Source organism: Myxine glutinosa, chromosome 4 (genome assembly GCF_964187855.1).
Source record: "Myxine glutinosa chromosome 4, kmMyxGlut1.1, whole genome shotgun sequence".
Taxonomy (NCBI): domain Eukaryota; kingdom Metazoa; phylum Chordata; class Myxini; order Myxiniformes; family Myxinidae; genus Myxine; species Myxine glutinosa.
In genome coordinates, this window is record NC_136264.1 from 199,669,554 (window position 1) to 199,697,220 (window position 27,667).

Genomic DNA, 27,667 nt, shown 5'->3' on the forward strand with positions numbered 1-27,667 from the left:
CCAATGGCTTGATCTCTGATCATCAATTTGGTTTCAGACCAGGTCACTCTACTCTGGACATGCTGCTTCTGCTGTCTCAACAATGGATGGAGGTCCTCAATGCCAAACAGGAAATCAGAGCTGTCTCCCTTGACATATCACATGCCTTCGATACGGTCTGGCACCCAGCTCTGCTCACCAAACTCTCCTCCTATGGTATCCATGGAAATCTCCATGCATGGCTTGCGGACTTCCTCTCTGGTCGTAGTCAACGTGTGGCCCTGAATGGATTTCTCTCATCTCCCCTTCCCGTTCAGGCTGGAGTTCCCCCAAGGCAGTGTGCTGGGCCCTGTGCTTTTTCTGGTCTTTATCAATGATCTCTCCGACTCTCTGGAAAATCCTCTGTATCTCTTTGCTGATGACTCCACTCTCTGCCGCTCCATTCCTCTTCCCTCAGATCGGCAGTCTGCAGCCTCCTCACTCTCTGAAGACCTGGACAAAATCACAGACTGGTCAAACATGTGGAACATGTCTTTCAATCCTGACAAATCTCACACTCTTACTATGTCTCTCCGAAAAGATCGACTGGACAACCCTCCCATCTACTTTCTCAACAATCCTCTCCAAGAAGTTCTGTCGCTCAAGCTTTTGGGTCTCACCATCTGCCATGATCTTTCTTGGGAAAACCACATTTCCAAGCTGGCCTCCAAAGCCAGTCGCCGACTGGGCATCCTCTGTCGTGTGAAGTCCTTCCTAGGCACACCTGAGCTCCTCACCACATACAAGGCTTTCATCCGCAGCTCAATGGAATACTGTTCTCCCCTATGGGCTGGTGCTCCTGCCTCACACCTGGCTCGGCTTCACGCTGTTGAATCCAAAGCTTTCAGAATCATTGGAATCTCCCGCGATGAAGCTATCTCTGAGGGCCTTTCACTCACTCACCGCAGGCAGGTAGGTGGTCTTTCTGTCTTCTACCGACTCCTCTCCGGCCTTGCTCCCCCAGCTCTCTCTGTGCTCTGTCCCCCAAATATTCCTACAGGTCGCACAAGATCTGCCAGCCACCCTCTGATGGTTAAACTGCCGAAATCTCGGCTCTCTGCTCACCTTCACTCTTTCATTCCTCTTTTCTCCCGCCTCTGGAACAAACTCCCACACTCACTTCAATCACACTCCTCCCTCCAGGTCTTCAAAACAGCTGTTCACCACCATCTCTTATCTTCCCCCATCCAAAACCTTGATCTTTTCTACCCCCACTAATTCACCCCAGATCCACCTTGTTTGAAATTCCAACTTCTTTCCTGGAAGTCTTGGCAGTGTCCATATGTTTTATACCTCTCCCACCCCCCCCCCCCCCCCCCCTTTCCCATGCCTCCGCCCCAAAGCCCTCTCCCTCCCACAGTTCTCTCGATGTCTCTATGTCTCTCGGTCCCTGCTCTCAAATGTTGTGTTTGTGTCCTTCCCCCTCTCTCCCCATCTTGTCTACCGCTCCCGATGTTATTTGTTTTGTGTGTCTGTTTGTCTTTCTGTGTGATTAATGTTCGCTCTTTCACGAGCCTCGATCTTGTATACAAAAAAAAAAGAAAAAAAAAAGAAAAAAAAAAGAAGGTGCCTGAGATATTGGCCAAATGAGAAAGAAGATAAATAAATGATTAATAATGAAAATAAATAAATAATAATCATTAAAAAATTAAATTATTAATCAATTCGGTCAGCGAACACATAAACCACCACTATTTCATCAGAAACTGTAACTAAAAAAAAAAAATGTAGTCATTAATCGAATAATTAAATAATTAATTGATTAATTGATTAATTAATAAATCAAAAATAGCCTTTGCAGCCAAATCACCTGGTCATTTGCATGTCCAAATATCAGGTTCCTAACTCAAAAGGTGCCTGAGTTAATGGTCAGAAGAGAAAGGAAATTTGATTAATTAAATAAATACTTAATCGCTAATAACTAAAAAACTCGTCAATTAATTGATTAATCAAAAAAGAAAAAAATGCCGTTTTTGACAAAGGACTTGCTCACTACTGTGCCGAAATTTCAGCTTCCTAGCTCAAAGGATGGCTGAGATATTGCCCGGACAACCAAGAAAACAAGAAAGAAAGTAAACAAACAAGAAAACAAGAAAGAAAGTAAACAAACAAGAAAACAAACAACCAGAGTGAAAACTGAGTACTCCCTTTCAGCGTGCGTCACTGCCGAGCCCCCTTCGGTGTCCGGAAATGACGTTTTGCAATGCCTGGAGATGGCATAGGAAAGGAGCCGTGTACAATATGAATAAGGCGTACGATATGGTGTCATCGCTTGATCCACGATCATTGGACTCCCCAATATTCGCTGTGCTCACGGTTTGAATTAGGCTGAGGTAATGTGGAGGCGTTTCGTGGATATGAACAATGCTTATGATATAGTGTCAGTGTACCCAGAGGTAAAATGTCAAGTGTACCCACAGGTAAAATGTCAAGTGTACCCAGAGGTAAATTGTCAGTGTACCCAGAGGTAAAATGTCAAGTGTACCCCGAGGTGAAATGTCAAGTGTACCCCGAGGTGAAATGTCAAGTGTACCCCGAGGTGAAATGTCAAGTGTACCCCGAGGTAAAATGTCAAGTGTACCCCGAGGTGAAATGTCAAGTGTACCCAGAGGTAAAATGTCAAGTGTACCCAGAGGTAAAATGTCAAGTTTACCCACAGGTAAAATGTCAAGTGTACCCAGAGGTAAATTGTCAGTGTACCCAGAGGTAAAATGTCAAGTGTACCCCGAGGTGAAATGTCAAGTGTACCCAGAGGTAAAATGTCAAGTGTACCCAGAGGTAAAATGTCAAGTGTACCCAGAGGTAAAATGTCAAGTGTACCCAGAGGTTAAATGTCAAGTGTACCCACAGGTAAAATGTCAAGTGTACCCAGAGGTGAAATGTCAAGTGTACCCAGAGGTAAAATGTCAAGTTTACCCAGAGGTAAAATGTCAAGTGTACCCAGAGGTAAAATGTCAAGTGTACCCAGAGGTAAATTGTCAGTGTACCCAGAGGTAAAATGTCAAGTGTACCCCGAGGTGAAATGTCAAGTGTACCCAGAGGTAAAATGTCAAGTGTACCCAGAGGTAAAATGTCAAGTGTACCCAGAGGTAAAATGTCAAGTGTACCCAGAGGTAAAATGTCAAGTGCACCCAGAGGTAAAATGTCAAATGTACCCAGAGGTAAAATGTCAAGTGTACCCAGAGGTAAAATGTCAGTGTACCCAGAGGTAAAATGTCAAGTGTACCCAGAGGTAAAATGTCAAGTGTACCCAGAGGTAAAATGTCAAGTGTACCCAGAGGTAAAATGTCAAGTGTACCCAGAGGTAAAATGTCAGTGTACCCAGAGGTAAAATGTCAAGTGTACCCAGAGGTAAAATGTCAAGTGTACCCAGAGGTAAATTGTCAAGTGTACCCTGAGGTAAAATGTCAAGTGTACCCTGAGGTAAAATGTCAAGTGTACCCCGAGGTGAAATGTCAAGTGTACCCAGAGGTAAAATGTCAAGTGTACCCACAGGTAAAATGCCAAGTGTACCCAGAGGTAAAATGTCAGTGTACCCAGAGGTAAAATGTCAAATGTACCCACAGGTAAAATGTCAAGTGTACCCAGAGGTAAATTGTCAAGTGTACCCAGAGGTAAATTGTCAAGTGTACCCAGAGGTAAATTGTCAAGTGTACCCCAAGGTAAAATGTCAAGTGTACCCCAAGGTAAAATGTCAAGTGTACCCTGAAGTAAAATGTCAAGTGTACCCTGAGGTAAAATGTGAAGTGTACCCCAAGGTAAAATGTGAAGTGTACCCCAAGGTAAAATGTCAAGTGTACCCCAAGGTAAAATGTCAAGTGTACCCTGAGGTAAAATGTGAAGTGTACCCCAAGGTAAAATGTGAAGTGTACCCTGAGGTAAAATGTGAAGTGTACCCTGAGGTAAAATGTCAGTGTACCCTGAGGTAAAATGTCAAGTGTACCCAGAGGTAAAATGTCAAGTTTACCCAGAGGTAAAATGTCAAGTGTACCCAGATGTAAAATGTCAAGTGTACCCAGAGGTCAAATGTCAAATGTACCCAGAGGTAAAATGTCAAGTGTACCCAGAGGTAAAATGTCAAGTGTACCCAGAGGTAAAATGTCAAGTGTACCCTGAGGTAAAATGTCAAGTGTACCCAGAGGTAAAATGTCAAGTGTACCCAGAGGTAAAATGTCAGTGTACCCCGAAGTGATGTGAACGGAGTCGGCAAGCACGGTATGTTCCTGGGTGACATGAGTTATCCACCGATTGCGTTTCACGTCACAACCAGTAAGGTCGAAAGAAAAATAAGCGTATCCAGAGGTGTGTTAGGTGGGAGACCAAAGCTGAAATTGGAAAAACTATACAGCCTATTTTACTCCAGGGGGCCCCAGGATTACCCACCCAAAATATCGTTGCGATCGGTTCAGCCGTTTTTGCGGTACCTGGGAACGGACGGATGGACGGACAGACAGACAGACAGACGGACATTTGATCATAGTAAGATTATGGTTTGAAACTTGGTGTCATGTTTGACCATTACTTTGAAAGTCTCTCCATCATAATCATATTCTGGTGTTCTTCCCAAAGACAGCTCAGTACTGCATGCTGAAGCAGTTTCTTGGTAAGGGTTATAATGGGTGGTTTGTCATTGCATTCCCAGCAGTAATTATTGGTAATGGATTTGTAATTCATTCATGGTGCTGGTGATAGCTCGCGTACTCTTTGCGAAGGACACTGTGGGATCTTTAACATCCACCAAGTAATGCCGGCAGAGGGGATGCCCAGTTTATTGTCCATCCAAGGAATGGCACAGACACTGATGAATCACCTGGCCCTTGAAATACCAGGATGACAGTTTATGGCTTATATATGTTGTTGCAGTCCTATACAGAACCTAATTTAACATGTCCAAATACTGTAAAATGGAAGGAAAATCTTGTCCAAATCTGAATTTAAAGAGGTGGCTGTGATTAAAGGAGATGCAGATCGAGTGAGGGAAGATGGAGCAGATGGGAAAAACAAGGAGGAATGCAATGTTGAGTCATCAGCATATGAGTGCATTTGGTTATTTGTAGAAGAAAGAAGGTCATTGATAAAAAGAAGGAAGAGTGTTGGACAGAGGACAGAACCCTGAGGGACACCGCTGTTGATAGGGAAGGAGGGAGATGTTGAGCCATGGACAATTACAGAGATAGAGCGGTCGGAGAGAAAGCTCGATATGAGAGAGCAGAGTGAAGGAGGAAAGTCGAAAGAGGGAAGCTTGGATATCAGACCCCGATGCCAAACTCTGTCAAAGGCTTTTGAGATATCAAGGCCGACAACAAAGGATTCCCCAAAATCTCTCAAAGAAGAGGCCCAGACATTCGTAATGTAAGAAAGGATATCACCAGTAGATCTTGCCTTGCAAAAGCCATATTGATGGTCAGATACAAGACTGTGAGATTCAAGATGCTGGAGGAAATGGTTATTGAGAAGACATTCAAAGACTTTGAAAATAGTAGAAGTCAGAGCAATAGGACGTTAGTTGGAAGGGTTTGAACGATCACCCTTCTTTAAAAGAGGCTGCACTAAGGCATGTTTCCAGGAAAGAGGAAAAGTTTGGGTTTTTTAACAAAAACGAAACAAACGAGCAAGCATAGGTGCAAGTTCTGAAGCACACTCCTTCAAGACACAAGGAGGAATGCCATCTTGTCCGTACGCCTTGCTTGTGTCCAGAGAGAGGAGGACTTTTTTGACTGCATGGAAAGAGATTATAGGAAGGGGCATAGGATTGGTAAGGGGTGCATCAGAGGGAGATGGAATGTTAGTCATCCAGAGTGGAATTACAGTCACGTGAAAAAGTAAGTACACCCCATGTAAAGTTTTGACTTTTTCAACATATTTCAACATACAGCTATTTGATCTTCATTTCAACAATATTGATAGATAAAGGTGATATAATAAAACAAATATCATGAAACATTTACATTTTGTAGTCCATTGTATAATTTAAATAAACATAAATGCAAATTTCGCATGTGGAAAACGTAAGTACACCCCTACATTTATCACTACTTCAAATACATAAAATTAGAATCACGTGCACCAGCTCAGGTGCAAATGATTAGAACATCGTTAGAGAGGATCTTGGAGGAACCTGTCTTATATAAACCTCAGACATTTAGTTTGGTTTGCTCTTTGTTGTTGAAGTGTGCGGCATCACCTTGCCTAGATCAAAAGAGCTCTCTGAGGCCTTCAGAAAGAAGGTTATAGATGCCTACGAGTCTGGGAAGGGATTTAAAAAGATCTCCAAACAATTTGAAATCAATCATTCAACTTTCCGGAAGATCATCTACAAGTGGTGAAGATTTCAAACAACTGCAAACTTGTTCAGGCCAGGCCGCCCCAGCAGGTTCCGCCCGAGAGCAGACTACAAGATGCTGAAAGAAGTCTCCAAGAACCCCAGAATGTCATTACGGGACCGACAGGTAGATCTTGCCACTGTTGATGTCAAAGTGCATGAGTCTACCATTAGAAAGAGGCTGCACAAATTTGATCTACATGGGAGGTGTGCCAGGAGGAAACCTTTGCTGTCCAGAAAGAACATCAGGGCAAGACTAAAAGTTTGCCAATGAACACCACGGCAAAGACCAGCACTTCTGGAACAATGTGCTCTGGACAGATGAGTCAAAGGTCGAGCTATTTGGCCACAGTACCAGAAGACATGTTTGGCGAAAACTAAAGACAGCATTTGACCACAAGAACCTGATACCAACTGTAAAGCATGGTGGTGGAAATATTATGGTTTGGGGCAGCTTTGCTGCATCAGGGCCTGGGCAGCTCACCATCATAGAATCCACTATGAATTCTTCATTGTACCAGAGGGTGCTTGAGGATAATGTGAGGCCATCTGTCAGAAAGTTGAAGCTCAACCGAAAGTGGACCTTGCAACATGACAATGACCCTAAACATACCAGTAAATCCACCAAGGAAAGGCTGAAAAGAAAGAAATGGAAGGTTCTGGAATGGCCAAGTCAAAGCCTGGATCTAAATCCCATCAAGATGTTGTGGGGGGATTTGAAACGAGCTGTGCATGCAAGAAACCCCTCAAACATCGCACAACTGAAAGAATTCTGCATGGAGGTGTCGTGGAAGTGTTGTGAGACTCAAGACTCCAATGATGTCACAGGTTTACAAAGTTCCAGACTTTATTAACTGGTTGTTCACTTCATTCCAATACCAAATAACTACCGTTTAACTCAATGGACCAGGTAACTCTATCCTGATAGTCCCTCTTTCGTGGCCGATGTCTTCTCCGCAGCGCCGTACTCGTGGTACGCGTTCATTCCGTCGGGCAGGGCTTCTGAGGATGAGTGCTCCTTGACTCAAAGTCTCTTCTGTTTATATGGGCAAACTTCAGTTAATCCTCTGTGCGCTGAAATCGTAATCCCTTCTCCACAGCAATGTTACTCAGTCATCCTGCTCGCCTTCCTGGCACCAACTCGCTCCTCCCTGCTGGGAATTTGCTTCATCCTCTTTGCATCCCGATGAAAGACAATAGTACGGGCTTGGGAATGTGTGTTAGCCCGGGGTCGTGCTAAAGCTACACAACAGGACTCCCAGCTTCGACAGGGCGAGATGCATTCCTGACATTCTTACGACCACCTGCTCGTACCTTGGTTCATTACCAGTTCCAACCAATGAGTTACACTGAGTTACACTTCCACAGAGGGGTGGGCAAAAATTTCTCCCAGTCGATGTCAGAGACTGGTAGACAGTTATAAGAAACGCCTACTTGAGGTCGTTTCTGCCAAAGGGGGCAATACCACCTATTAGAGCCAAGGGTGTACTTACTTTTTCCACATGCGGAATTTGCATTTATGTTTATTTAAATTATACAATGGACTACAAAATGTAAATGTTTCATGATAGTTGTTATATTATATCACCTTTATCTATCAATATTGTTGAAATTAAGATCAAATAGCTGTATGTCGAAATATGTTGAAAAAGTCCAAACTTTACATGGGGTGTCCTTACTTTTTCACGTGACTGTAGAAGAGAAAATAGAACCAAAAAGAGTTGCAACCTAAAATCGTTGCTGTTCCAAGGCAACCTCCTGACAGTGAGTCAATGGAACAACATGTGAATCTCACAAGGGATGAAGTAAGAGGAGGAGAGAGAGAGAAGGGAAGGAAACATAGCAATTCTTCCAAGTAAATGGTGAGAGGTACGAGAGGGTTTATGTGGGGTTACCATATTTGAACTTTCAAAAAAGAGGACACTCCGGAGAGGGAGACTCCGAAAAAAGAGGACACTCCGGAGAGGGAGACTCCGAAAAAAGAGGACACTCCGGAGAGGGAGACTCCGAAAAAAGGGGACACTCTTGAAAACGTTTCCTTTACGTATTGAGCAATCGTATCGGCAGTCACATTAGGTGTGTTCCGGACCTCGATTCATTTTGACTGCAAACCGCCATTCTTCCAGTTGAAATACTGAATTTTTACTGGAAATATTGTGCTTGGCTGAATCAACATAATATTATAAATCAAGAGCACCTTTATTTACCACAGAGACGTACGTACCAGCTCTACATACCAAGCTTCCCCTTCCTTCTCGGTTTCCCATTCTTTTCGACCACTTCAAAAACACGGGAATTTTGTCTTTAGTTCTGCAGATAAATATACACTTTATTTTTGGCATTGTGTGTTGGGGTAGTGAAATTAAACATCAAATAAAGAACTATTGAAGAAAATCAAACAAGTGCGTACGGTAGTGACTCGGAAAAGACACTGGATTGCAGACTGAGCACGCCACTGGACCCTCTCACTGCAGGTTGGGCAGGAAGTGGACATGTGAGTATCCATGTTTGAACACGTCCATTACGCCATGAGGGACTAGTACAGACTTGTACCAAACGGTCCTGGTCCAAACATGACATAACCACATTTTATCATCCTAATGTAGCGGTTACCGCTGGATGTACATAATCGCCTTGCACCGGCCAGAACACGGCCAGACGCGCCTCTCCCGGGCATGCCCGGACTCACTGTTCCCGGGCACGCCCGAACCTCCCGGGCACGCCCGGTCTCGTCTTTCCCGGGCATGCCCGCTCTCGCCTTTCCAGGGCTCGCCCAGAGCGTCCGGGCATGCCCGCTATCGCCTTTCCAGGGCTCGCCCAGAGCGTCCGGGCATGCCCGCTATCGCCTTTCCAAGGCTCGCCCTTGATACCCGGGCATGCCCGGTATAGCTTTTGCCGGGCAAACTTCCCGACATAAATGTGTATATATATTGTTGCCCGAAAAACGGGCTTGTCAGAATACCTGAGCTGTTTTGTTTCAATAAAGCAACTCGGACGAATTCCGTCTTTGGTCGCGTCAATTCTTTCGACTCGCGTTGGAGCGCAGTTCCTTCATTGGTGACCTACCGACATGGATACGGCAGTGACGCTTAAACTGCCTACCTTCTGGGAGACTCACGCGGCTGTTTGGTTCGCCCAGGCGGACTCCCAGTTCGCCCTGCGAGGCATCACCGCGGACGACACCCGCTTCCACCATGTTGTGGCGGCGCTCGGTTCCACCACGGCGGCCCGCGCCTTGAGCCTCCTCCAGCACCCGCCGGCTGCTGACAAATACGACGCGCTGAAGATGCTCCTCCTCGGCGCTTTCGCCCTCTCACCGGCAGCACGCGCACGGCGCCTGCTTGACCTGCCCGAGCTCGGCGACACGCGCCCGTCCGAGCGCATGGACTATATGCTCTCGTTGCTCGGCGAGCACTCTCCGGCATTCCTGTTCCGGGAGCTGTTCCTCCGTCAGCTGCCTAACCCGGTACGCCTCGCCCTGGCTGGCACGTTGATCACGGATTCCCGCGCCCTCGCCAGGGAAGCCGATAAGATCTCCTCGGCGGGCCAGCACATCGGCGCGGTTACCTGGAGCCCGCCGCCGTCCGAGGCGACGCCCGAGCGCCCTGCGCGGTTGGAGGCCGAACTGCCGGTGCAACTGGCGGCCGCCACGCCGCACCGCCCGCTTCCGACACGACGGCCGGGGCCTCCACCTGACCGGGCGTGGTGTTATTACCACGCCAGGTTCGGACACAAGGCTCGGACGTGCCGGCCCCCGTGCACTTTCGACAGGTCGGGAAACGGCCGGGCCGGCGTTCATTCCCAGCCATGAGCGCCGGCCACTCGGGCAACTTGCTGTTTATTCGGGACAAAGCGTCTGGACGGCGTTTCCTGTGCGACACCGGCGCCCAACTGAGCGTCATACCTGCCTCCGAGCAGGACAGGCTGGACGCAGTTTGCGGCCCCTCTTTGGTCGCTGCTAATGGCTCGGCCATACGCACTTTCGGCCCACGCGTTGTCACCCTCTGCTTCGGCAGCCAGCGCTTTCAATGGACTTTTGTTACCGCCAGCGTCCCCGTGGCTTTGCTGGGCGCCGACTTCCTCTGCGCGCACGGGCTGCTGGTCGACGTCAAACGACGTCGCCTTGTCCACGCCGAGACCTTCAGCTCCCTGGCGTGCACAATGAGCAGCTCCGCGCCGACCGAACTGGCGTGCGCCCTCCCGGCAACGAACGAGTTCACTCGCCTGCTCGTGGAATTCCCGGCCCTCACGCGGCCGACATTTTCGGCCGTCGCGGTGCGGCACGGGATCGAGCACCACATACCCACTACGGGCCCGCCGGTCTACGCCAGGGCCCGCCGCCTCGACCCAGCCAAGCTCGCCGTGGCAAAGGCCGAATTCGACGCGTTGGAGCACCTCGGCATCGTGCGGCGCTCCGATAGCGCGTGGGCCTCGCCACTGCACATCGTGCCAAAGCCGGGGGGTGGATGGCGCCCGTGTGGCGACTACCGCCGTCTCAATGACGCTACCACCCCCGACAGGTACCCGATCCCGCATATTCAGGACTTTTCCGCCCGTTTGGCGGGACGGGTCATCTTTTCGAAAATTGACCTGATACGGGGCTACCACCAGGTACCTGTCCGGGCGGCCGACGTCCCGAAGACGGCCGTCATCACGCCGTTCGGCCTGTTCGAATTTTTGCGGATGCCGTTTGGCCTCAAGAACGCGGCCCAGGCGTTCCAGCGCTTGATGGACGGCGTGCTGCGCGACCTGCCGTTTCTTTTTGTCTATCTGGACGACATCCTCGTCGCCAGCACGTCCCACGCCGAGCACCTCCTCCACCTCCGAACACTGTTCGGTCGCCTCAGCGAGCACGGCTTAATTGTCAACCCGGTCAAATGCCACTTCGGCGCGACGACCGTTGACTTTTTGGGCCACCGCATCACCAAGACCGGGGCCGTGCCGCTGCCGACCAAGGTCGAGGCCATCACCACGTTCCGGCGTCCCCGTTCCATCAAGGCCCTCCAAGAGTTCCTCGGCATGGTGAATTTTTATCACCGATTCGTGCCCCGCGCTGCTCAGCTCATGCGGCCCCTTTACGAGGCCCTCTGGGGCAAGCCGGCCAAGCATGACATTGTTTGGTCCGCGGCCATGGACGCGGCCTTCGCCAGTGCCAAACGGGCCCTCGCCGACGCAATGCTGCTGGCTCACCCGGTGCTCAACGCGCCCATCGCCCTCACTACGGACGCCTCCAACTACGCGGTGGGCGCCGTCCATGAGCAATGGGTGGACGGGGTTTGGCAGCCACTCGCTTTTTTCAGCCGGCAACTCCGGCCGAATGAGTTAAACTACAGCACGTTCGACCGCGAGCTGCTCGGGCTATTCCTGGCCGTTCGCCATTTCCGACACCTCCTGGGGGGCCGCCCGTTCACGGCTTTCGTCGACCACAAGCCGTTGGTCTACGCAATGGCTAAGGTCACGGAGCCGTGGTCGGCCCGCCAGCAGCGCCACCTCTCCGCCGTGTCGGAGTTCACCACGGACATCCAGCACGTCGCCGGCAAAGACAACGCCGTGGCCGACTGCCTTTCGCGGGCCAGCGCGAACGCGGTCCACCTCGGCGTGGACTTCACGCTCATGGCGGCCGACCAGACCACCGACGCCTCGGTGCAGGCACTCCGCGTGGCGGACACGGGCCTCCGCCTGGCCGACATCCCCTTCGCGGGCACCGTCCTGCTCTGCGACGTCTCCCAGGGCCAGCCTCGCCCCATCGTGCCCGTTTCCTGGCAGCGCCGCATCTTCGCCTCCATCCACGGCCTTTCTCACCCGGGCCGGAAAGCTTCTCAGAAGCTGGTGTCGGCGCGTTTCGTCTGGCACGGCCTTCGACGAAACATCCGCGACTGGGCCAACGCCTGCACGGCCTGCCAGCGAGCCAAGGTCCACCGCCACACCCAGGCCCCGCTGGCACCTTTCGCCGTGCCTGAACGGCGTTTCGACCACGTCCACGTGGACCTGGTGGGTCCCCTGCCCCCCTCGCGGGGGTTCACCCACCTGCTCACCATGGTGGACAGGACCACCAGGTGGCCGGAGGCCGTGCCCCTCACCTCCACCACCACCGCCGACGTGGCGCAGGCGTTCATCGCCACCTGGGTCACGCGCTTCGGCGCACCAGCGGACATCTCATCCGACCGCGGCCCACAGTTCACGTCTGAGCTTTGGGGCGCGGTCGCCCGTTCGTTGGGGGTCACGCTGCACCGCACCACGGCCTACCACCCCCAAGCCAATGGGTTGTGCGAGCGGTTTCACCGCTCCATGAAGGCCGCACTCATGGCCGGCCTTCAGGATGACGGTTGGGCCGACCGGCTGCCGTGGGTCCTTTTGGGCCTTCGCACGGCCCCCAAGGAAGACCTCCAGGCGTCCGCCGCCGAGCTCGTCTACGGCCAGCCACTCCGCGTCCCGGGCGAATTCGTGCCTGACGCTACCAGTCCCTGGTCCGCCGCTCGCCAGCGCTCGGGCCTCCAGGAGGCCGCCCGACGATTTGCCCCCGTGCCGACGTCCCGCCACGGTGGCCCCCAGTCCTACGTCCCCCCGGCACTTCGCACAGCGGAGTACGTCTTTGTGCGTCATGACGCGCACCGGGGGCCACTCCGGCCGCCGTACGACGGGCCCTTCCGGGTCCTGCGACGGGGCGACAAGTCTTTCATCGTCGACTTCGGCGGCCGGCCAGACCGGATTTCTGTGGACCGCCTCAAACCGGCGCACATGGACGTCGACCGACCACCACGGTTGGCCCTTCCTCCGCGGCGAGGCCGCCCCCCGTCCACAGTTCCCCCCGCTCGACCACCCACCACCACGTCAGACCCCTCCCCACGACCCTCCAGGGGTCGCTTCGGCCGGGTCATCCGGACCCCCCTTAAATTGACCCTGCCGGTGCAGGTCGATTCTGGAGGGGCGTGTGTAGCGGTTACCGCTGGATGTACATAATCGCCTTGCACCGGCCAGAACACGGCCAGACGCGCCTCTCCCGGGCATGCCCGGACTCACTGTTCCCGGGCACGCCTGAACCTCCCGGGCACGCCCGGTCTCGTCTTTCCCGGGCATGCCCGCTCTCGCCTTTCCAGGGCTCGCCCAGAGCGTCCGGGCATGCCCGCTATCGCCTTTCCAGGGCTCGCCCAGAGCGTCCGGGCATGCCCGCTATCGCCTTTCCAGGGCACGCCCAGAGCGTCCGGGCATGCCCGCTATCGCCTTTCCAGGGCTCGCCCAGAGCGTCCGGGCATGCCCGCTATCGCCTTTCCAGTGCTCGCCCAGAGCGCCCGGGCACGCCCAGCCTCGACTTGCCAGGCCGCAGCCAAACACGCCCGGGCAGGTCCAGACTCGCCTTTCCAAGGCTCGCCCTTGATACCCGGGCATGCCCGGTATAGCTTTTGCCGGGCAAACTTCCCGACATAAATGTGTATATATATTGTTGCCCGAAAAACGGGCTTGTCAGAATACCTGAGCTGTTTTGTTTCAATAAAGCAACTCGGACGAATTCCGTCTTTGGTCGCGTCAATTATTTCGACTCGCGTTGGAGCGCAGTTCCTTCACTAATAAAATATACAAATATGGCTTAACCATTTAAGTGAGGTAAAAAAGTATCTCCAATCTTAAAATGTATCCCCTTGCAAATGCAAAAACAAAAAATGGCAAAATCCCGGATATTTTTATATGTTTTTAAAAAACTGACCACACAGGGATTTAAGGACCAAAAAGGAGGACTTGTCCAGGAAAAACCGGATGTATGGTAAGCCTAGTTAATGAAAACGGAAACTATCATGTGTCGGGATGTGGGATGATCTGCGATGGTGGTGTACTGTAAACTTGAGGTCATAGAAGGAAGAGTGGGAATTAATATAACGAGGAAGGAAGTTCCCCAAATGGTAGAAAATATGAAAAACGTAGTGGAGTTGAGAAGTGAGTCTGAATTTTGTGTGTTTAATAGGGAGAAAGTTAATGCAAGTACTTTTACGACCGAGAGAATCTCTGAGGCCGGAGGGACTAAGAACAGAGGGAGTACGAATGAAGTTCAAAATCAGAGGCCAGTGACCTGTCTGGCAAGAGAACAGCAGGCGCGTGTTCTGCTTCTTTGTGGAAGACTCCAAGATGTTGAAAGCTTTGGATTCCAAATGTCGGAGCCTCACGATTTCCCCTCGGAATTAGTTGTCGAGATTTATATTTAGTTAGTTCGTTGTCGAGATTAATAATGGAGGTTTTTAGATGACCTTTCCTCATTGACATGAGTATGGTGGTAGCCAGGGCTATTTAGGATTTGTTTCATGTGAATCATACAATATATAATTGAAGAAGTGATTGTTTGTTTTTGACTCTTATGCACTCCTAAACCGTTGAAAGGAAATAGTTGAAAACTGGTAGATGTGCAAGGGATATGCACGAGGGAGTGGGTCCAGCTCGTATCGTCAATTGACAAATAAATAATTCTGCATATAGTTTTAAAATGCATCTTTATATACTGTACATGATATTGTGTGAGAAGCTGCATGTGTAAGAAGTGTTATGATTTATGGGAGTGAGACATGGGTAATGAACGTAGAGCAGCAACGAAGGCTGGAAAGGGTGGAAATGCGAATGGTTCGGTGGATGTGCGGAGTATCGCTGAGAGAGAGTAAGACAAATGATGAATTGCGAAAGATGATGGGAATAGAGCCTGCGATTGATGCTGTGAATAGGAACAGGTTGAGATGGTTTGGTCATGTGTTGAGGAAGGATGAAAGTGACTGGTTGAGAAGAGTGATGGAAATGAATGTAGAAGGAAGTAGAGGACGGGGAAGACCGAGAAAGACTTGGCTAAAGATGGTGGAAGAAGAAATGCGGGCAAGTGGGTTAACAAGGGGAGATGCAGAAAATAGGGCAAAATGGAGAAGATTGTCATGGGGACCGCAAGGCTAACCCCCGCTCTAGCAGGGAAAATGGCCTTAAAATGCCTGTTGTTTACTGTACATGATATTATTTTGTGCACAGATATAGAATCATTATCCATTCTTTTTTTTCTCCTTCAAGCCCAACTTGCATATTTAGATAAACTTGCATAGTAACCTTTAGGTAGAGTGAAAGTTTTGCAGTTTCGATAACTTGAAACAAACTGCATCTTCTCTTGTTTCCAGCCCACTGATCGCAGTGTTTGACCGGCGATACTTCATCCAAGTGCCTTACGAAGAGAGCAAGAGAAGGAGAAGGTGATGATCAAATTGAGTAATTTGTTTTTATTATTCACAACAAAAAAACAGGTTGCTTTTCTGCAAAGCTGTGCAAGGAAACACAACCAACAATCATGCTATACGAGTATCATAAATTGTCATTGTTAGATCCAGTTAATTCTGTTGGAAAAAAAAATTCAGTTTCAAATTAATAATGGAAAAAGAAGCATTATTTGTGCACTTGAATTGAAAAACAATACAATTTTCCTCAAATCTCCGCACCTAAAGGCCACCAGTACCCCCCTTATGACCGAGGAACAGCCCCTGGGTGGTGCATTTTGCCATTTTGCCATCAGGGTGACACAAAAATGAGGGGATAAAATTATAAACGCCAGGTGGGGAAAATGTGGAAACTGTATCTATGGGACTTGTTACTTTAAAAAAAATTAGTCCATGTACTGTACGCTTGCCCACACAGGAAGTACATAGTCGAGGCAGTATGTAAATTGGCATAAATGTGAAACATGAAGCGAGAAGCAGGGTTAAGCAATTGGTTCATGTCTGTCTGTCTCTGTCTGTCCGTCTCTGTCAAGTTTATGGGATATTTTTTTCCATGTCAGATTCTGTTTTCTTTTGCAAGTCGCCAATTCAGTGAGTTTTGTCCATTTTCTTTCAATCGTGGAAATTCACTGGCTCTCCATCGCTTTGAAATTTATTTTTGGTCAAGGTTCATAAAGGTCTATTCAATTCCTATTATTAGGAGTAAAAGCCGTTTGTCCTTAGCTCAATGGAGTTGGTTTTCCCCTATGGCCTTTTTCCCCTAAAATTAGAAGCATCTCCCACTATGAGGCAAAAGCACAAGGCCTGTTGCTCTGATGTCTGCAGACAGGTTGTTGGCCTGTCTGCTTTTTGGGTGGACATGGGAGCCTCTGTGAATCTGGCAATACTTGGTAGTTTCAAATGAATTATATTTATGCTTGCGTGCCCCGATGATCCAGTGAGCTATACTGGACAGGTATAACCAAACCAGGCAGGTCAGAGGGTAGGGGACAGACAAGGTATAGTGAAAACCTTGAGGAGTAAACCTCAATGCCACAAATCCTGATGGCGGCCCTGCCTCAGTAGTTGAAATGGCGAAGAAGAAAGACTTGTTACCTGGCATTGCAACGGTGAAGATCATAAATTCTGACAAAAAGAATACTGCGTACTCATATAGAACTTGTGACCACATGAGTATAATTAGCATCCGAAAGACACAATTTCCAATCGAGATCGACCCGATGATGATGAACCGTCTTCTGGTAAACACCCAAAATCCAGGATCACTGCTCACCTTCACACATTCGTTCCTCTTTTTTCCCCACCTGTGGAACGGACTTCCACATTCCCTACAATCTCATTCTTCCCTCCAGAACTTCAAGACAGCTATTCACCAGCAGCTCAGATCACCCCCATCCAGAACCATGATCTCCTCTACCCCTGTTAACCCCATTCCCCACCCCAAGTCCACCTCCTTCCAAGTTTCCAGTTTTTCCTGCCTGAGTGTTTGCTTTTATATCCATCCATATTGTCCACCACATGCATCCAACTCCACCAGATTCCTCCTCACCAGACACTCATTATTTGGCCAAGTCTCCCCATTTTATCCATCAACCCTGCTGTTGTTTCCCTCCATCCTTCTCTGTCTCTCTGTCTCTCTGTCTCTGTCTCTGTCTCTCTGTCTCTCTGTCTCTGTCTCTGTCTCTGTCTCTGTCTCATGAGACATGAAATGGCATGGGCTAAGTCTCGTAATAGAGCTGGCATGCATGCACTCACACAAACACACATGGACATACTGACGAGAAAAACACTTCACACAGCCACTGTGCTTGGGGGGAAGTGACGGCACAGGATACTGATTCATTCAATGTTCTAGCTCTTCCACGAGCCTTGACTCTTTAGACAAAAAAATAAATAATTGTTGCTCACTGTTGAACCATGAATTCCTTCATGGAGACATTTATCACAATGGTTATCTAACCTCCAAAGATTCACTCAACCTTAAGTTGACTCAGCTAATGCTAGTCAGGTCTAATAATGTTTGTACTTTAGTGTTTATACCCATGCTTTTTGAAAAAAGGGGTGGGGGATGGGGGGTATTGTCGCCTCTGTCTGTCTGTCACGCTATCCTCAAAATCCTATCCTCAAAATCCTAAACGTTTGTGCAGAAATTTCACCAAACCTGGTACTTATGATCACCACATGGCAAGAATGCGCAAGAGCAGTATCACTAGTGGCCCCGCCCTCTGGGGCGGGGGGTGGGGGGGGTCAAATGTCAAATACCAAATAATTCAAGTACAGTCACATTTTAAACATTTTTAAATTAAACTTTTCATATGTAATCAGCATTGGGGGCCGCATGAAATATGGCACGATTTTTTGGATTTGACCCCCGGTTCATGCCCCAGGGGGATGGGCCATTGAGTCACAGAGGTCAAAACGGGAAAAAATATTTTAACTCAAAGTTTGATGTTTGGTCACTCCTTGTGGAACTTTTTTGCCATTTTTCCACTTTGCTTTAGATGGGAAATGTGAGGATCTGTGATGGCGCGACATTGACTTTACTCTCATGTAATTACATCATGGTAATCCCCTAGATGTCATCATACATCACCGATATAATTTTGTAAATTCAGGTAGAATGTCTCACATTGTCTGCTCCTCTTCTTCCATAGCACGAGGACTTACTTTCCCCCAGATCCTTCCAGTTACTTTGATGACCACGTGTGGCCAATGTACAAACTCAATCGGAGACGGATGGAAGAGGAACAAGTGGATGTGGGTAAGTCGGCAACTCCGAAAGACCTACCAATGAGACAGCTTTGTTCTTCCCCAGAATGTTTCTTTATATTTTTGTTCTGAAAACAGAAAAACACTTTTTCATTTTCATGATACACTCGCTGAAGTACTCGGCATTGCCTGAGGTGTGGGGGGGGGGGGCGTTGGGTGTGCGGGGTGAGGGGGGGGGGGTTGGGGAGGGAGGGGGGTGGCTAGGGGATGGCTAGGGAGGAGATGGAGGGCAGGGAGGGAGGGGAAGGTGGAGAGTGGTGAGAGGGGGGTGGGGAGGGGAAGGTGGAGAGGGGTTGGGGGGGTGGGGAGGGGAAGGCGAGTAGGACAAATTTACCCATGTGAAGACTGTTTTAATCTCAGCGTTGTCCAGGAAAAATAAATAGCACCGCAAAGCGGGCGTAACCCCTCGGCCCATGCATGGTGGAAACCAATTTCAAGATGGCTGCCGTGGCGGCCATATTGAAAATCGCAGCATGCCCATTTTCGAAAGGAACTTTCCTCTACTCAACCCCAACACACACTGCAAAAATGGATTTAATCGGACAAGCCGTTCTGCTTGAAATTGACGGAAACCAATTTCAAGATGGCTGCCGTGGCGGTCATATTGAAAATCGCAGCACGCCCATGAACCTTCCTCTACTCAACCCCAACACACACTGCAAAAATGGATTTATTCGGACAAGCCGTTCTGCTCGAAATTGATGGAAACCAATTTCAAGATAGCTGCCATGGTGGCCATATTGAAAATCGCAGCATGCCCATTTTCGAAAGGAACTTTCCTCTACTCAACCCCAACACACACTGCAAAAATGGATTTAATCGGACAAGCCGTTCTGCTTGAAATTGACGGAAACCAATTTCAAGATGGCTGCCGTGGCGGTCATATTGAAAATCGCAGCACGGCCATGAACCTTCCTCTACTCAACCCCAACACACACTGCAAAAATGGATTTATTCGGACAAGCCGTTCTGCTCGAAATTGATGGAAACCAATTTCAAGATAGCTGCCATGGTGGCCATATTGAAAATCGCAGCATGCCCATTTTCGAAAGGCACCTTCCTCGACCCAACCCCAACACACACTGCAAACATGGATTTAATCGGACAAGCCGTTCTGCTCGAAATTGACGGAAACCAATTTCAAGATGGCTACCGTGGCGGCCATATTGAAAATCGCAGCGCGCCCATTTTCGAAAGGAACCTTCCTCTACTCAACCCCAACACGCACTGTAAAAATGAATTTAATCGGACAAGCCATTCTGCTCGAAATTGACGGAAACCAATTTCAAGATGGCTGCCGTGGCGGCCATATTGAAAATCGCAGCGCGCCCATTTTCGAAAGGAACCTTCCTCTACTCAACCCCAACACACACTGCAAAAATGGATTTAATCGGACAGGCCGTTCTCCTTGAAATTGACGGAAACCAAAAGTTGACGGATGCCTGGACGTCCAGACGACGCCCGTGACCCTTAGCCCAATTTGGGCTGAGGAGTGAAAAGGAAATTGTAATACACTATGCCACCACCACTAGGTGGCACTACACAGTACACATTTACATAAAGAATGCGTGTGTGTGCCTGTTTGTGGCTGTGTGTCTGTGTGGGTCTGTGTGTGTTCGTGCGTGCCTGTGTGTGCCTGTGCGTGCCTGTGTGTGTCTGTGTGTACCTGTATGTGTTTGCGTGTGCCTGTGTGTGTCTGTGTGTGCCAGTGTGTATGTCTGTGCGTGCCTGTTCGCATCTGTGCGTGGCTGTGCATGCCTGTGTGTGCCTCTGTGTGTGCCAGTGTGCATGTCTGTGCGTGCCTGTGCATGCCTGTGTGTGCCTCTGTGTGTGCCAGTGTGCGTGCCTGTGCGTACCTGTGTCTATGTGTGTGCTTGTGTGGTGTGTCGAGGATGCATTGATGTAAGGTTATTTTAACACAGCGGACAAACTGACCTTTTCGGTTTATATACATGTATATATATATATATATATACATTCAATTCCAATCCAATCGTATTCATTTTCGAGACGTACTTACGTTCCAATCATATATACTCTATAACTGTACTCACGCTCTGTACTTTTGTGACATATGCACGCTCTAATAGTACGTACTTTATAGATGCACTCACATTCTGAATAGTACATCCTTTAGTGATATACTGATCTTGGCTTAACGGTTAAGGTGGTCGGCTTAAGATCTTAGGGCCTCGAGTTTCAGCCCCTGTAAGGCCATTAAATAACCGGTTGGGTTGACTCAGCCTGTCATCCTTCCAAGGTTGGCAAAATGAGTACCAGCTTACTAGTAACAGGGGGCACTGCATAAACGGCACAGCTGCACTCACAGCACAGCAACGATGCAACCAGTAGCCACAGGCTGCATACAGAATAGCAATAGAGATATTCTCACATTCTAATAGTATGTACTTTATAGACATAGTCGCGTTGTAATTGCATATACTTTATAGAGGAACTCGGTTGACAAAAAAAAAAACTTGTTATACTGACGACCACTAGATGGCGCTTGTGGCCTACATTAGGACTTTGTGTGCGGATATACAGACAGACAACCGGACCTAAAAACAATACCCTATGGTGAGGGTAATGAGAGTTTGAGTGGCAGGAATGAAAGAGGGAGAATGAATGAATTAATAGGGGGTCAGTGAGAGGCGACGAGATAATGGGTTCATGTGGGAGAAGGCAAGTTTGAAAGATTGAATGGAAGAGCGTGAGACAGCAGACACAGGGAGTTGATCCAGAATAGAGAACGGAAGGACATTTTGGAGAGAAAGAAAGGTATTCTGACGCATTTTTGTGCCCTTTGCACCCAGTGTATCTCGATGGAACCAAGCCAACAGAAGATCTATTTGACCACGTCCTCAAAGACATCAAGGAACTTCTTGTGAATTGCAATAATGAAAACTATTAAAGAAAATACTAATGTGGCTCAAATAACCTACATCAGCAAGAGTTTTGGCAGAGCAATGGAATTGAGATTATTTTTCCCACTCACTCTCATTCCCCTTCAATACGGGTTTTCATTCGCAATCTTTTATTCGCTTTATATTAGGGCGTCACATACTTGTACCAAATGCTGGTGGAAATGAGGCCTAATCCCATTGTTCTTCCTTCAGATCAGGTGCAGGTTCAGTTGTACGTAGTTTAGTGACCCTCAGGCCTAATTCCAAGACATCCCAGAGTAGTTTGATGGAGTTTAAATTGGGAATTGATGGAGTTTAATTCCTAACAAACTCACAGCAGTATGGGTCAAACACACACTCAAAGATATCAACCAGTGCAACCTGGTGTCAATGAACCTTTAAGACCCACAGTCCAGGCAGGAATTTAGAATTGATTCAGGGTGCCGGCGATAACTCGCCTACTCTTCCCGCAGGAGACCGTGGGATCACCAAATAATTCCAGCAATTGTGATGCCCAATGTAAAGTCCACACATCAATGGGTGCGCCGAGGGATGGCACACACGTTGGTTTATCGCCCTGCCTGCAAAATCAGATTTAAAAAAACAGCCGCCATTGTCACTTACTTTTTGTGACTGATTTTGATTACCACCTTTTTGTGACTGATTTTGATTACCACCTTTTTGTGACTGATTTTGATTACCACCTTTTTGTGACTGATTTTGATTACCACCTTTTTGTGACTGATTTTGATTACCACCTTTTTGTGACTGATTTTAATTACCACCTTTTTGTGACTGATTTTGATTACCACCTTTTTGTGACTGATTTTGATTACCACCTTTTTGTGACTGATTTTGATTACCACCTTTCGCAGCTATTTTATATTGTGGATGATATACAGGGTATGGCTGGTGATCTGCTCTGCTACCTTGTCACATTATTTACTTGTCTGTTTGGCGGTGTGTTGGTACAGAGCAATGTTAACATACGCTTGGACCCTTACTATTGGATGTAGAATTCATTGTTTGTAATTAATGATATGTTCATTGTTGAATTAATGAATTAATGAATTTGTTGAATTTGTTGAATTAATGAATTAATGATATATATATATATATACATACAGTGCGTATCAAAAAAAAGGTAATCCGAATTCAAGGGGTTAATATGCAAAGGTTATTTAGTTTGACAATTTACATGTGGTTTACCAATTATGAGGAGATCCTCAGCTTTCCATTGATGCCTTTCATGCATCATTGCTGTCACACATGACCAAGTACATGTTCATTGAAAATGACAAGTTCAAATCGCATTTTTACAAGTTTGGCTAATCGGTGCAAGACAGTTTTAAATGGACGCATTACTTGTCGACTGCCAAGTTGATGATGTAAAATTGTTAAGCTGGTCTGGTAATCGTCGGTTGCGTCATCCTTTGTTTAAGATGGGTATTTAAGATGGGCCTACAGTGTATGGGTTTAGAGACAGTCTGAGTCATTGAAAACAAGGTTCAACTTACGACTGAACAGCGGACCTTCGTGGTTACAACCTTTCACCAAACTGGAAGTTTGCAGCGAACTCTTGATGCGTTCAGGGAACGTTTCCCAGAAAGGGAGCCTCCAGCAGCCAAAACCATCTGGGCGAATGTTAGAAAATACCAAGAGCATGGCACTAGCCTCAACCGCAACAAGGGGAATTCTGGGAGGAGGCGTACTGGGCGATCGGAAATGAACATTGCAGCAGTAAGGTAGCAAGTTTTGGAGCATCCGAGGGATACCAGCGCAAGACGAAATGGGACAGGATTGCCTTCGGCAACATTCAACCGAATCACAAGACTGGACCTCCACCAACATCCATATCGGATTCACATCCGGCATCAACTTACGCCAAGGGATTTTGCCAGGAGGCTGGTGCTTGCCGGATGGTTGATAGCACGTTGCGAAGCAGATGTCAATTTCCTGCGGTATCTCGTTATCGGCGACGAAGCTGCTTTCGCCATGGACGGCAAGGTCAATACCCATAATGTTCTTGAATATGCACCGACAGGACAACCCCCGGAATTTAATTTTGACACCAACATGAATCGACAAAAGTGGACTGTTTGGTTGGGACTTTGTGGAAGTGGTCAGGTGATTGGACCATTTTTCTTTCAAAGGAATGTCAATGGTAACAGGTATGTGCAGATGATCAATGATGACGTTTTACCGCAGCTGGAGGAGAACTTTGAGCGACAGCTTCTTGGTGTCTTCAGATATCTCTGGTGGGCCCAAGACGGCGCCCCAGCACATCGTCTTATCACTTTCCTAGATAGACTGAGGGAACTCTTTGGAGACCGAGTCATCGCCCTCAACCATGCAGTGGAATGGCCGCCAAGATCACCTGACCTCACACCATGTGATTATTTCCTTTGGGGACATTTAAAGAACAAGGTGTTCGTAACTCCTCCCCATGATCTTGACGAATTGCAGGGCTGTATTCGACATGAATTGGATGCTTTGCGCAATGACACAGCTATGGTGAGATGAACAGTTCAGGGCATGCTCCGCCGCTGTGAGCTTTGTGTTGAAAGGGGACGTGGACATGTTGAAGGTGTGGGTGCATATAGGCCAATCATTCCTGAGAAAAGTTCACATCTGACGTTCATTTTGCACCAATTATCCTGACTTGCATCGATTAGCCAAACTTGTAAAAATGCGATTTGAACTTGTCATTTTCAATGAACATGTACTCGGTCATGTGTGACAGCAATGATGCATGGAAGGTATCAGTGGAAAGCTGAGGATCTCCTCTTAATTAGTAAACCACATGTAAATTGTCAAAATAAATAACCTTTGCACATTAACCCCTTGAATTCGGATTACTTTTTTTTGATACGCACTATATATATATATATATATATATATATATATATATATATATATATATATATATATATATATATATATATATATATATATATATATATATATATATATATATATATATATATATATATATATATATATATGACTTTTATAAATAAAAGCCATTTTCTGTGTGTCTGTCTGTCTCTGTGCGAAAGGCTAATGAAGTGCCAAACTACTGGGTCAATTGTCACCAAACTTAACACATAGAACAAGTTGGACCTCCTGTTGAACATGAGCTACTTGTTTTTTTATGACAATGGCTAATGATGATATTGCTAGATCAAATCGTAAATTCACTATTTATTTATTTGTTTGTAGCAGTTTGCTGGTGCGGCCTCGACGTAACCCATCCCGCCCCCGCCCCTAACGGTTTGTAGGTGTGGCCTCGACGTCACCCGTTACCACTCCCCCCTCCCTCCCCCACACCCCAACGGCAAATTTGAGTTTCTTACCTCCTCCACCTCGCATTCCCCTCCCGAATTCAAAAGTGTGAAACTTGTATGAGAATTGTGTTGTTTTGTCGAGTTATTTCCTTTCGAGAGCCTGAGGTGAGTTCCTTGGTTTGTTTTATTCCTATCAAAGTTAAACCTGATAAAAAAATTATTCCGCCATTTCGTGTTTCCCTGTCACCATTTTTTTTCATTTATTTAACAAAGCCTGCTGTCTGCTGACAAAGGTTCCGATGTATTATTAATGTGTATTCGTGAAAGACTTGCCCAAGCCGGTTGGTGAAAGACTTGAGCCAAAATCTTCCTTCCGGTCAACTCACCAAGAACGCGGAATTAATTATTGTGGACGTTCGAGAAAAAGAAGAAGAATCGCCGTTAACATTATCTGAAAAGGACTTTATTTGAACATTCTCTGCAGTCAATGCCACACCGCCTGCCCCCCCAACATAACCATGATTTACAAATGGAATAATGCCCTTTTTGGCTTTGCAATGTTCATTAACAAGGCTCAAGGACAATCTCTCCCCCCCCCCCCCCCCATCCCCCCAGCAACGCCGGGTATCCCTGCCAGCATGTAATGTTTGTTGATTTGAGTTTCAGTACTGTAAAAAGTTCACAAGTTGCAATGTTATAGTTAGCCTATAATCCGCAAGGAAGGAACGAGAAAGAACGGGAAATTTCTAGATACTTCTGGATGTAGAATCATCTCCTAATTTCGAGCAGATGTGGAGGGAGTAACTTTTGTGAATGTTCCATCTGTGATTTTATATACAATTGTTCCGGTCGAGTTTTTAGATCGGTTGAGTAAAGAACCTTAGGATATTGTGACAAATGCTGAGGCAATCCGGAGGTTAAAGCTTTTTTTAACCGGTTGAATAATAATACGGGATGGGACACTGTCCTCCAAGGGACGACTGAGCCGCAAAGACTGCTGGTAACATCTAATTAACATTGTCTGTATCTGTCCAATCCTTCACTATATAGTTTATGAAAGATGCTCGTTCAAAGGATCCAAAGATAAGGTTTTGCAAAAGAGGTTCAGCTTATGTATTGATGCGGTGGTTCAAATCCCCACTCCTGACAACAATTTGTTGCGGTGGTTCAAATCCCCACTCCTGACAACAATTTGTTGCAAGCACCGGATGTACAAGGGGCCGGGTTAAAAAATCCCACTCGACAACAGTTTTATTGCGTGATTCCCCTCGGTTAATACCGGAGAATCACGAATACCTTCAAGGTGCACGGATCAAGGTGCACGCGCGTGCCGAAGAACCGCGCGATCGAACCCTCACTTTCCCACACCTTATGGGTGCCGAGCGGATTTGCACGGTGTGGAAAGCGGCGTTACCCCACGAGATTTATGGACCTGAGTCTAGCCAAATTCGGTCCCGGATGATGCTAGGCCAATTGGTGAAAGGACGTACTGAACAGGTTGGAAAGTAACAACAAAATGTACTGCCTTTTATTTTGAAGGCACAGAGAAACAGACGAAGATACAGCTTACCAATTCTTACTTAATAATAACCCCGACTTGGCGCCTTCACACTCTGACACACACACACACACACACACACACACAATTACAGGAAAAAAGACACTGGTTAAGGGCGTACCGATGTACGTGTTGGAATTGCCTCACTGGTGACCACGTGGTCTGGTGTGCGCAGCTCGCAGTTCGATGAGGTCAGGTCCGAAGGACGAACCGCCGCCTCGAAGTCGGCACGGGCGAACTTAGCACAGGTAGATGAACTCCAGCGCAGGAGAGTCATGTAAAAATGCCAATGCTTGCAGGTCAGCCGGATGGTGCAAAAGATCGGCAAAGAAGCGATGGGTGTCGACAAAGAACAAAGGCCAAAACTCGTGTCGTCTGGTGGAGCCAAAACAAGAGAGTCCAGAGCAGGGTGTCGTCCACGTGGCAAAATCCCAGGGAAAGAGAATATCGTGTCGTCCACGGGGCAAAATCCACAAGAAGAGAGAACGGAGCAGGAGGTCGTCCACGTGGCGAAATCCACAACAAGAGAGTCGTGTCCTGTGCGCAGCGAAATCCCAGGCAAAGAGAGAACAGAGCAGGAGCTCGTCCACGTGGCGAAATCCACAACAAGAGCTCAGAACAGGTGGTGTAGCGCAGAAAAATCCAAAAGCAAAGACAGTAATAATGCGCTCCGCACGGGCTTTTACCAGACCCGCCCACGCCCTTCAAAATGTTCCAGAACCTCCCATTGGCTGAGGCTTGTCGCATCATGGCTAGGTGTTCCTGCCTCCTCACTGGTCACGTGGGGCCTGTTCTTCTGGCCACGCCTTCCTGCACATTAGTAATGGCTTCTCCCAGCCATGAAGGCTTGACATCCTGCCTAACTCAATGCATATTTGGTCTTTATCACTACACAATGGGAAAGGGCTAATCTTTACATTCAATAAGACATAACTGACTAATGCAGGCTACATGTTGTCGTGCAATTGACTATAGGGGGTTTGCCTTTATGGCACAACCGCAACAGTATCATAACAGTAATTGTTTGTTTCATTTGCCCAGTATGCGTCGTATCAACGTGACCACGACAGTCGATTGTTTAGGGTTCTTCCTTGACAGATCACGTATCTAAAAGTAACAATACCGTATGCGAATGAGGCCGAGCGAGCATGACATGTGATACGATCCGGGTGTATGGTATTGACTCGCTATAGCTGATTAGCCCTCAACGGTCTTTCTTTATCACCCAAGAAGGCCCTCTACAACCAGAATTCACCCCGAGACCAGGTATATTTAATAAACAAATGGCGCACAGGGAGGGGAATGGTCAAGGAAGCAATCACAATAATAAACAAATGATGCAACCAACATTGTACAATCCCCTTACCCACTACTGCACATACGTGCACATTGTATCAAACAAATGAACAGGATTCCTTAATTATCATATGCCTTATCTGGGCACATCAGTCATGCAACAGGAGATCGACATTAGATTGTGGCAGACAAGACAGGAAATAACTAAGCCATGACCGTCGTGGCACAGCTGGAAATGATGCAGGTCACGTCCCTTCCCAGTTTTAGTCAGTCAACGTCCCAGG

At 47.7% G+C, this 27,667-nt stretch overlaps 1 protein-coding gene across 1 annotated transcript in view; it reads left to right on the forward strand.

The window, feature by feature from the left end:
* Positions 1-22,318, forward strand: part of LOC137425627 (nicotinamide riboside kinase 2-like) — a 121,946-nt gene extending 99,628 nt beyond the window's left edge. The window contains exons 5-7 of the mRNA XM_078776898.1: positions 15,478-15,549; positions 18,225-18,331; positions 21,153-22,318. Of these exons, the coding sequence (XP_078633024.1) occupies positions 15,478-15,549; positions 18,225-18,331; positions 21,153-21,250 (277 nt within the window). The 3' untranslated portion in view covers positions 21,251-22,318. The remainder of the gene's footprint in view (positions 1-15,477; positions 15,550-18,224; positions 18,332-21,152) is intronic.
* The last annotated feature ends 5,349 nt before the right edge of the window (positions 22,319-27,667 follow it).